Source organism: Saccoglossus kowalevskii, chromosome 1 (assembly GCF_978046115.1).
Source record: "Saccoglossus kowalevskii chromosome 1, keSacKowa6.1, whole genome shotgun sequence".
In the NCBI taxonomy this organism is placed as follows: domain Eukaryota; kingdom Metazoa; phylum Hemichordata; class Enteropneusta; family Harrimaniidae; genus Saccoglossus; species Saccoglossus kowalevskii.
In genome coordinates, this window is record NC_140641.1 from 43,440,992 (window position 1) to 43,453,029 (window position 12,038).

At 34.6% G+C, this 12,038-nt stretch overlaps 1 protein-coding gene across 1 annotated transcript; it reads left to right on the top strand.

The window, feature by feature from the left end:
• The first annotated feature begins 2,210 nt into the window (after positions 1 to 2,210).
• Positions 2,211 to 10,773, top strand: LOC100376005 (lysosome-associated membrane glycoprotein 1-like). The gene is made up of 5 exons (XM_085502335.1): positions 2,211 to 2,342; positions 3,666 to 3,949; positions 5,712 to 5,940; positions 6,144 to 6,314; positions 10,134 to 10,773. Exons 1-5 carry the CDS (start codon positions 2,309 to 2,311, stop codon positions 10,271 to 10,273), a joined length of 858 nt encoding a protein of 285 aa, XP_085358461.1. The 5' UTR covers positions 2,211 to 2,308; the 3' UTR covers positions 10,274 to 10,773.
• Positions 10,774 to 12,038: the final 1,265 nt, after the last annotated feature.

Consider the following 12,038-nt stretch of genomic DNA (forward strand, 5'->3'; position numbering starts at 1 on the left):
ATTGCTAATGAGGGGGGCACCCACAAAACTCACACTGGACAGGGGTTTCTTTCACTGCTAGAATGGGGTAGACAAGGCAATAGTACTGGAAATGAAATACAAATACACCAAAATATCAAGTTAAAGCTCCTGGCTTAATAATTACAAGAAAAAAGGCACAGAAAAATACAATGAATAAATTCACTAAAATAGGGGATTGCTCAGGGAACTGTGCATCAGTGATAACTCACAGTTCCAGGATGTAGAAATGGATGACAGTCAATGGCTTCTGTAACACAACTACGACGAAATACGGGAGTCTTGCTTGTAGAGGAACGTTGTTATTCTGGAGGGCACCGCTGGAAGCAGGAGATCGCAGAGCAGTGAATACAAGTCTCGCAGAACGATGATTGAAGCCTTTATCACTTGTCTCGCAATATTGCAGCATCAACACACAGGGACCTTCATAGAAATGATGGAACCATACTGTCCTCAGTCTAGCCTGTTTATAGGTATAAGTGGCCCAGATTCAGAGACACCACCTGGGTTTCCACAGGAGCCAATCAGCTTTCTCACGATGACATGCAGACACTCACGTAGGCCAATCAGTAGATCGTAAGCATCCTTTGTTATGTAAACCACAAGCACATCTGGTAGATTCTAATTGTCCTTCCAGAGTTGTATAGAAGTATGACCTGTCAATCACCTTTATGACAGTGTTCACACGGCAATGCACACCGTTTCTTTCCATGATTCCATACACACTTATATGTGCAGGGTTTGAGGTAATATGACAAAAACATATAATAGAGGATGATGACATTGACCTTTGACCGACTGGTGGCCATTTTGTCCCAGACTGTCTCTTGGACTTGCCTTGACCGATTTCATTCAAACTTAGCATTGACATCAGTCATGGTGAGTTACTGATACACATCATTTCTTTTGGGATTCAATTCAAAATGGCGGACTGGTGATAATTTTCGTCAAAAACGAATAAAATTACAAAATTTAAACATGTCATCAACTGTTTTTTTGAGATGCCATGACCGATTTTATTCAAACTTGGCATTTACATCATTTGGGTTAAATTTTGTACAAAAACAAGATATTGGGTTAAATTTTGTACAAAGGATATAATGAGTTAAATGTTGTTTTCAGTTATTTTTCGTTTTCATCGAAATTTAACCGAATGGCGGCCATTTTTGTCAAAAACGAATAAAATCACAAAATTCAATCATGTCATCAACCGGTCCTTGGACGTTTCTGATACACGTCATTGTTTCGTCATCATGATTCGATTCAAAGTGTCGGACTGGTGGCCATTTTTTTTTTTTTTTACGAGTGTTCTGCTTATTTTACAGAGATGAATATACAGATTTGGGTTAAATTTGGTTTGGTTAAATTTTGTCTGTCAATATCGTTTCTCTGATATGCCAAAACCTAGTGTCAGACCTTGTTCTAAAATGAGCCATTAAAATGTGTATTTCACTAAGCAGTATAACAAGAATTCATTATGCATTCTATAAAAGGTCAAATGTTTCTTGGTCTAAGTATCTATGGGACAATATCAGAGCATGTGTCTTATGTAGGAACTCCTGCCAGAGAAACTGCACAGATCATAAGGGCAAATTAACAGTCCCTGAGGATGGTAATCAGTTGTTAAAGACACATAAAACATTAATTCTCAACTCCGATGAAAGGACTAGTTACTGCGACAAACCCCTGCACCCTGCGAAAGCTACTTACTACGAAATCCACACGCCACGAAAGTCACTAATCGCGAAGCCACTAGCGTAAGGTAGTAAATATTCTGAATACTACATATGCGTGATGTAAAGAACAGTTTTCATGAGCCTGAGCCAGATTTTGGTTTAGTACACATTACCTGATAGTCAAACAAATGGCGACAGGAGGTATGATGTAAATTTTGAACATGTGTTGAGGGACGGTGGTATATGCAATATACATCACGTGTACTTGTATATGAATGACGTTATTGTTATGTCACCGTTGAAGTGCCCATAAACATACAGTATGGCAACCCTTTAGCGCAAATTGCGAAGAACTATTGGGACTTTAATATATCCAGAGTGCAATTACACGCATCCATAAAATGATATGACACAACTCACTGGTTATATTAATACTGTGGGAATAATAACCATTGCCGGTGTGTTATCTCCCTCCATCTCGTAACAGAGGGCGTTTATTCCAGCATGTGATTGGGCAGTTATCGATAGGTTAGCCATTAAGGCTTTAATCGAGCTGTGCGAACATACGCAACGACAGCAACAACGTTTGACCCTTTTTGTCAGAAGTTGTCAAAATGAAATTACTTTGTGGAATCCTGCTGATTTCAGGTACGTATTTAAATATACTGAATTCGGAGTACGTTCTTAGCCGGAATTTGGAATACTTTCTGGGTCGGAATTAATGTCTTCACTTCCTATTTCCTGTCTACGTCTTCTTTCGTCGAAATACTTAATGGACACATGATGTTACATTCTGGTCTACGTCGTACTTATATTAGTATTATACCTTGATAGAAAGATACATATTCATTTCTATAACGCTATACGTATTATATGTTTTTTATGTTTTGGCGTCAACTAAAACAACCTACTGGTATAGTCATATGACGAGATGTAATGCTGGACTTTGTACTATGCTAATTCTTTACATGAGTCATTGCGCTGTATACATACCACACGCCATGGTATGTCCCTATAGTCACGAAATACACGAGTATGGTCCGAGAAGATGACCATGTCATAATTATTACACATACATGCACACACGCGTATATACAACATACTTATGTGACAAAATAAACGTGTATCTGTCGATGTCGTACCACATATATAGCATAAGATTTAATCAGTACCAAAAGACAAAAGAAGAAAAAGCAGAAGGAATGGTGGCACTATATGTTTGTTACGCATGTATAAATCGAATATGTTCTGACCTTACAGTAATGATAAAACATACTTGTAGTAAATTAATAATACATGATTAATTAATTAACATACAAATAAGTGAATAGAATAGAATAGAATACTATGCTATATTAAAATCGATAGACAAATAGCAAATATAATCAATGTATATATGGTGGCGCCAGAGTATTGGGGGATATTGGTACAAGCCAGTAGGCTGATTGGCAATCCACTCCGCTCAAAAACAAACAAACATGTTTTCGGCTGTTTCAATGGTAGGACATGAACGTAAAGCTGACGTCGGGTTATAACTAAAACCGGGCCCCGTATACGTTCACTTTATTATTAGCGCATATTTTGCCGTTATAATTATTATTTCCGACCTTTTTGCCATTGTATTTTCTAGATTCTTTGATTAGCATTTACATTTCATTCAAAGTTCGTAGTCGGCACCGATGCGCACCTCGGCCAAAATAAAAAGCACGATCATTTGAACACTGCTATTACATGACTGGTATGAGGTAATACATTTGTGTATTACAACGGCGGGTGAGGATTTTTTTCCGATTTTACCACCCGACTAGAGTGACGGTTTGACGGTGATTTTAAATTAATGGAAATCATAGCGGAGCGGATAAATCGTAATTTATTACATCAATACAATCGCCACATGGTTAATATGAGTAATACAATTACTAGTCTGAGATTCAATGCAAATGATTGAATGCAATTGTATTCTTGTTACAGCTTGTGTTACTGTGGTTCTGAGTAACTCTACAATAGATGCCACAACTACGGATGCAACGACACTAGATGCCACGACACTAGATGCTACAACGAAGGCTACAACGCCAGTCGACAATACCACCATTTTAACAACGGACACGAAGCAGACTACAGCCACTCAAAAACCCACTCCGTCTACTACCATCGGCAGCTGGGAAGTGATTGGTGAAAATAACAAGACGTGCATTTTGGCGACAATGGCGATATTATTCTCAATCTCATACGAGAAAAACGATAGTACAACGGTAGTAATATACTATATAATAGAAATACTACAGTAGAACGGTAGTAATATACTATATAATGGAAATACTACAGTAGAACGGTAGTAATATACTATATAATAGAAATACTACAGTAGAACGGTAGTAATATACTATATAATAGAAATACTATAGTACAACGGTAGTAATATACTATATAATAGAAATACTACAGTAGAACGGTAGTAATATACTATATAATAGAAATACTATAGTACAACGATAGTAATATACTATATAATGGAAATACTACAGTACAACGGTAGTAATATACTATATAATAGAAATACTACAGTACAACGATAGTAATATACTATATAATAGAAATACTACAGTACAACGGTAGTAATATACTATATAATAGAAATACTACAGTACAACGGTAGTAATATACTATATAATAGAAATACTACAGTACAACGGTAGTAATATACTATATAATAGAAATACTACAGTACAACGGTAGTAATATACTATATAATAGAAATACTACAGTACAACGGTAGTAATATACTATATAATAGAAATACTACAGTAGAACGGTAGTATTATACTATATAATAGAAATACTACAGGAGAACGGTAGTAATATACTATATAATGGAAATACTACAGTACAACGGTAGTAATATACTATATAATGGAAATATTACAGTACAACGGTAGTAATATACTATATAATAGAAATACTACAGTACAACGGTAGTAATATACTATATAATGTAAATACTACAGTACAACGGTAGTAATATACTATATAATGAAAATACTACAGTACAACGGTAGTAATATACTATATAATAGAAATATTACAGTACAACGGTAGTAATATACTATATAATAGAAATACTACAGTACAACGGTAGTAATATACTATATAATGGAAATACTACAGTACAACGGTAGTAATATATTATATAATGGAAATACTACAGTACAACGGTAGTAATATACTATATAATAGAAATACTACAGTACAACGGTAGTAATATACTATATAATGGAAATACTACAGTACAACGGTAGTAATATACTATATAATGAAAATACTACAGTACAACGGTAGTAATATACTATATAATGGAAATATTACAGTACAACGGTAGTAATATACTATATAATAGAAATACTACAGTACAACGGTAGTAATATACTATATAATAGAAATACTACAGTACAACGGTAGTAATGTACTATATAATAGAATTACAGGATGTTGCATAATCCTTAAGTCGTAGAGACTACATATGGTTAGGCATCTGTTCTTCTTATCTATGCCGTCAAAGATATAACACATTTTCCGACAAGTGTAGCAAATTATCTGTACGAAGGCTCGCAGGCAACTGTATCCTCATTTAGTGTAGCATTACGAATATGGTTGGATGCATTTACACGCAACTTGTGCCACATTACAACCGCGAACTTCTTTGATTTGAAATTGTGTTTTATGTGAAGCCATGCTCTCGGTCACACTTTCGTTGTCAAATCCATATTAATCATCAAGAGTTACAGCTTATATTTTTGAAAACAATTGTTTGTTTTTTTAGTCTATTGATTTTTTTTTTTATTTCCACCAAGTGGTAAACCATATATTGACTGAGTTATACTAGTACGTCTTGTTATCAGTAGTCATCACATACGATGTGCATCATACTGATTGGTGATAAGTACTATTGCTACTGAAAATTAATTACTTCACACAGCGACAACTTAACCATGTTTCTTTGATTTTCACTTTAATTAGGACACCATTGACATACAGATGCCACCTAGTGCGAGTTCGTCTGATTCGGAGTGTGCAGGAAACACGTCTAGTAGTACGCTCAAGTTAGACTTTTTCACAGACTGGTTCGTTGAAATGAAATTCGTATTGGGTTCATCTGTTGACACTCTTGATGATGACAAATACTACATGAATTCGTTCACACTGCAGTACGTGCTTGACGATAATTTCAAGAACCCAGCAAAACCCGGTAAAGATCTAACAATACTAGAATGGAGAAGTGGCTGTGATAACGAAATACACAGTTCTCGGAACACCACTCAGTAATAAAAATCAAAAACTTCATTTGTTGAAGGCGTGGTTCTGAGTAAATTCCTCACATTCTCGTTTTTTTCATATAATTATTCAAAACGTAGATATATATTATACATGTAGTGTACATATTGGTTTCAGGTACAACTATGAGCGCTACAAGAACAAATAACGACTTCGGTACAACAATTGGAAAGTCCTATGAATGTGAAAGTAAAACTGATCTTACGATCAATGATGACGTAGAAATGGATATTAGTGACCTTCGCATCCAGCCTTTTGCAGAGAGGTCTGACGGGGAATATGGAGAGTGTAAGTGCTTTACATGAACCATTCATATAGTCTGTAATTGTAGCTCAGATATATTATGTAGTTGTCGACTCTGGTGTAGTCTGTAATTGTAGCTCAGATATATTATGTAATTCTTGACCCTGGTATAGTCTGTAATTGTAGCTCAGATATATTATTTAGTTGTCGACTCTGGTGTTGTCTGTAATTGTAGCTCAGATATATTATGTAGCTGTCGACTCTGGTGTAGTCTGTAATTGTAGCTCAGATATATTATGTAATTATTGACCCTGGTATAGTCTGTAATTGTAGCTCAGATATATTATTTAGTTGTCGACTCTGGTGTAGTCTGTAATTGTAGCTCAGATATATTATGTAATTGTTGACCCTGGTATAGTCTGTAATTGTAGCTCAGATATATTATGTAGTTGTCGACTCTGGTGTAGTCTGTAATTGTAGCTCAGATATACATGTATTATGTAATTGTTGACCCTGGTATAGTCTGTAATTGTAGCTCAGATATATTATGTAGTTGTCGACTCTGGTGTAGTCTGTAAATGTAGCTCACATATATTATGTAGTTGTCGACCCTGGTGTAGTTTGTAATTGTAGCTCTGATATATTATGTAGTTGTCGACCCTGGTATAGTCTGTAATTGTAGCTCAGATATATTATGTAGTTGTCGACTCTGGTGTAGTCTGTAATTGTAGCTCAGATATATTATGTAATTATTGACCCTGGTATAGTCTGTAATTGTAGCTCAGATATATTATGTAGTTGTCGACCCTGGTATAGTCTGTAATTGTAGCTCAGATATATTATGTAGTTGTCGACCCTGGTATAGTCTGTAATTCTAGCTGAGATATATTATGTAGTTGTCGACCCTGGTATAGTCTGCAATTGTAGCTCAGATATATTATGTAGTTGTCGACACTGGTATAGTTTGTAATTGTAGCTCAGATATATTATGTAGTTGTCGACCTTGGTGTAGTCTGTAATTGTAGCTCATATATATTATGTAGTTGTTGACCCTGGTGTAGTCTGTAATTGTAGCTCAGATATATTATGTAGTTGTTGACCCTGGTATAGTCTGTAATTGTAGCTCAGCTATATTATGTAGTTGTCGACCCTGGTATAGTCTGTAATTGTAGCTCAGATATAATATGTAGTTGTCGACCCTGGTATAGTCTGTAATTGTAGCTCAGATATATTATGTAATTGTTGACCCTGGTATAGTCTGTAATTGTAGCTCAGCTATATTATGTAGTTGTCGACCTTGGTGTAGTCTGTAATTGTAGCTCATATATATTATGTAGTTGTTGACCCTGGTGTAGTCTGTAATTGTAGCTCAGATATATTATGTAGTTGTCGACCCTGGTATAGTCTGTAATTGTAGCTCAGCTATATTATGTAGTTGTCGACCCTGGTATAGTCTGTAATTGTAGCTCAGATATATTATGTAGTTGTCGACCCTGGTATAGTCTGTAATTGTAGCTCAGATATATTATGTAATTGTTGACCCTGGTATAGTCTGTAATTGTAGCTCAGATATATTATGTAGTTGTTGACCCTGGTGTAGTCTGTAATTGTAGCTCAGATATATTATGTAGTTGTTGACCCTGGTATAGTCTGTAATTGTAGCTCAGCTATATTATGTAGTTGTCGACCCTGGTATAGTCTGTAATTGTAGCTGAGATATATTATGTAATTGTTGACCCTGGTATAGTCTGTAATTGTAGCTCGGATATATTATGTAATTGTCGACCCTGGTGTAGTCTGTAATTGTAGCTCCGATATATTATGTAATTGTTGACCCTGGTATAGTCTGTAATTGTAGCTCAGCTATATTATGTAGTTGTCGACCCTGGTATAGTCTGTAATTGTAGCTCAGATATATTATGTAGTTGTCGACCCTGGTATAGTCTGTAATTGTAGCTCAGATATATTATGTAATTGTTGACCCTGGTGTTGTCTGTAATTGTAGCTCAGATATATTATGTAGTTGTCGACTCTGGTGTAGCCTGTAATTGTAGCTCAGATATATTATGTAATTATTGACCCTGGTATAGTATGTAATTGTAGCTCAGATATATTATGTAGTTGTCGACTCTGGTGTAGTCTGTAATTGTAGCTCAGATATATTATGTAATTATTGACCCTGGTATAGTCTGTAATTGTAGCTCAGATATATTATGTAGTTGTCGACTCTGGTGTAGTCTGTAATTGTTGCTCAGATATATTATGTAATTGTTGACCCTGGTGTAGTCTGTAATTGTAGCTCAGATATATTATGTAATTCTTGACCCTGGTGTTGTCTGTAATTGTAGCTCAGATATATTATGTAGTTGTCGACTCTGGTGTAGCCTGTAATTGTAGCTCAGATATATTATGTAGTTGTTGACCCTGGTATAGTCTGTAATTGTAGCTCAGCTATATTATGTAGTTGTCGACCCTGGTATAGTCTGTAATTGTAGCTGAGATATATTATGTAATTGTTGACCCTGGTATAGTCTGTAATTGTAGCTCGGATATATTATGTAATTGTCGACCCTGGTGTAGTCTGTAATTGTAGCTCCGATATATTATGTAATTGTTGACCCTGGTATAGTCTGTAATTGTAGCTCAGCTATATTATGTAGTTGTCGACCCTGGTATAGTCTGTAATTGTAGCTCAGATATATTATGTAGTTGTCGACCCTGGTATAGTCTGTAATTGTAGCTCAGATATATTATGTAATTGTTGACCCTGGTGTTGTCTGTAATTGTAGCTCAGATATATTATGTAGTTGTCGACTCTGGTGTAGCCTGTAATTGTAGCTCAGATATATTATGTAATTATTGACCCTGGTATAGTATGTAATTGTAGCTCAGATATATTATGTAGTTGTCGACTCTGGTGTAGTCTGTAATTGTAGCTCAGATATATTATGTAATTATTGACCCTGGTATAGTCTGTAATTGTAGCTCAGATATATTATGTAGTTGTCGACTCTGGTGTAGTCTGTAATTGTTGCTCAGATATATTATGTAATTGTTGACCCTGGTGTAGTCTGTAATTGTAGCTCAGATATATTATGTAATTCTTGACCCTGGTGTTGTCTGTAATTGTAGCTCAGATATATTATGTAGTTGTCGACTCTGGTGTAGCCTGTAATTGTAGCTCAGATATATTATGTAATTATTGACCCTGGTATAGTCTGTAATTGTAGCTCAGATATATTATGTAGTTGTCGACTCTGGTGTAGTCTGTAATTGTAGCTCAGATATATTATGTAATTGTTGACCCTGGTATAGTCTGTAATTGTAGCTCAGATATATTATGTAGTTGTCGACTCTGGTGTAGTCTGTGATTGTAGCTCAGATATATTATGTAATTATTGACCCTGGTATAGTCTGTAATTGTAGCTCAGATATATTATGTAGCTGTCGACTCTGGTGTAGTCTGTAATTGTAGCTCAGATATATTATGTAATTGTTGACCCTGGTATAGTCTGTAATTGTAGCTCAGATATATTATGTAGTTGTCGACTCTGGTGTAGTCTGTAATTGTAGCTCAGATATATTATGTAATTGTTGACCCTGGTATAGTCTGTAATTGTAGCTCAGATATATTATGTAGTTGTCGACTCTGGTGTAGTCTGTAATTGTAGCTCACATATATTATGTAGTTGTCGACCCTGGTGTAGTCTGTAATTGTAGCTCAGATATATTATGTAATTGTTGACCCTGGTATAGTCTGTAATTGTAGCTCAGATATATTGTGTATTATGACTCATATAGTATATATATATGTCAATATAGTCTGTAAGCGCATCTTGATGCAGTGTTTTTTTGTTTTCACAGCTGAGAGTTGTACAATGGATACAGTCAATGACAATCTTATCGCTATCATAGTTGGATGCTGTCTTGCAGGCCTTATTATCATCGTGGTCATTGGTTACTGTGTTGGTAGATACAGGAAGAAGTCGTATACCTCCATCTAATCTCATGGACGGAGAGATTTATAGAAAATATTGTAATAACTTAATAATTGTAATAGATCAGAGGTCAGGGTTATGGGTCCAATGATTACCATGGTAACAATCACGTCTAGGCCACTAATGTTACACTCATGTCAGTGTTCTAATGTTATGCTTGTGACGTAACTGATCATTTCATAATGCAACATTGCTATTTCCATTGCAGTATTCCAAATCTTTTATTTGTTAGGATTAAGGTTAGTGTCACTTTGTACAGTGGTAACGGTGTTAATATTTTGTTTTATTCGTATATAGACCCATGTACTATTTAGATCGCTTTTCGTCTTTATAGACGTGGTTGTCTTTTACCGCTATTTATGCTAACTGTGTACTTAGATCGCCATTTACATTGAATTCAAACCAAACATTCGTAATTGCTTTTGAGTTCCAACTTATGATTTGATCATCGTTATCCATATTTACTTACCTACTTTGAAATAAAATCAATATTTTAAGAATTTAAATTGATGACCGACCTCTGTATTTTAAAATCGTATTCAAACTGAATTTCTTTCCACTGAACTTGACGGCCTCAGCATTCGAACCGATTACTGGCCTCACTAGTCAATTTAATTTCAAACTTATGAAATTGCCTTCCCAGGAAATGACAATGACTACTGAATAGAGTAGATGTGGTGGACTGCGGTAGGGATCGAAATCGGTGCCTCATTTGACGAAATATGCACTGTGTGCTTCTACGGTGACCATTACAACAAATTCGGCAATACTATACCGTTGTCGGGTATGATTTACGATTGGTTCTGTGATATTATACGATTATAAGGGATGTTATACGATTGGTTCTGTTATATAATATGATTATTAGGAATGTTATACGATTGGTTCTGTGATATTATATGATTATTAGGAATGTTATACGATTGGTTCTGTGATATTATATGATTATTAGAAATGTTATACGATTGGTTCTGTGATATTATATGATTATTAGAAATGTTATACGATTGGTTCTGTGATATTATATGATTATTAGGAATGTTATACGATTGGTTCTGTGATATTATATGATTATTAGAAATGTTATACGATTGGTTCTGTGATATTATATGATTATTAGAAATGTTATGCGATTGGTTCTGTGATATTATATGATTATTAGGAATGTTATACGATTGGTTCTGTGATATTATATGATTATTAGGAATGTTATACGATTGGTTCTGTGATATTATATGATTATTAGGAATGTTATACGATTGGTTCTGTGATATTATATGATTATTAGAAATGTTATACGATTGGTTCTGTGATATTATATGATTATTAGAAATGTTATGCGATTGGTTCTGTGATATTATATGATTATTAGGAATGTTATACGATTGGTTCTGTGATATTATATGATTATTAGGAATGTTATACGATTGGTTCTGTGATATTATATGATTATTAGGAATGTTATACGATTGGTTCTGTGATATTATATGATTATTAGAAATGTTATACGATTGGTTCTGTGATATTATATGATTATTAGAAATGTTATATGATTGGTTCTGTGATATTATATGATTATTAGAAATGTTATACGATTGGTTCTGTGATATTATATGATTATTAGAAATGTTATACGATTGGTTCTGTGATATTATATGATTATTAGAAATGTTATGCGATTGGTTCTGTGATATTATATGATTATTAGGAATGTTATACGATTGGTTCTGTGATCTTATATGATTATTAGAGATGTTATACGATTGGTTCT

Excerpts from the sequence above, each read along its gene's own strand:
- LOC100376005 (XM_085502335.1), top strand. The coding sequence starts at position 2,309 with ATGAAATTACTTTGTGGAATCCTGCTGATTTCAG. Across the intron at positions 2,343-3,665 it reads TGGAATCCTGCTGATTTCAG|CTTGTGTTACTGTGGTTCTG; the intron begins GTACGTATTTAA and ends TTCTTGTTACAG. Across the intron at positions 3,950-5,711 it reads AGAAAAACGATAGTACAACG|GACACCATTGACATACAGAT; the intron begins GTAGTAATATAC and ends CACTTTAATTAG.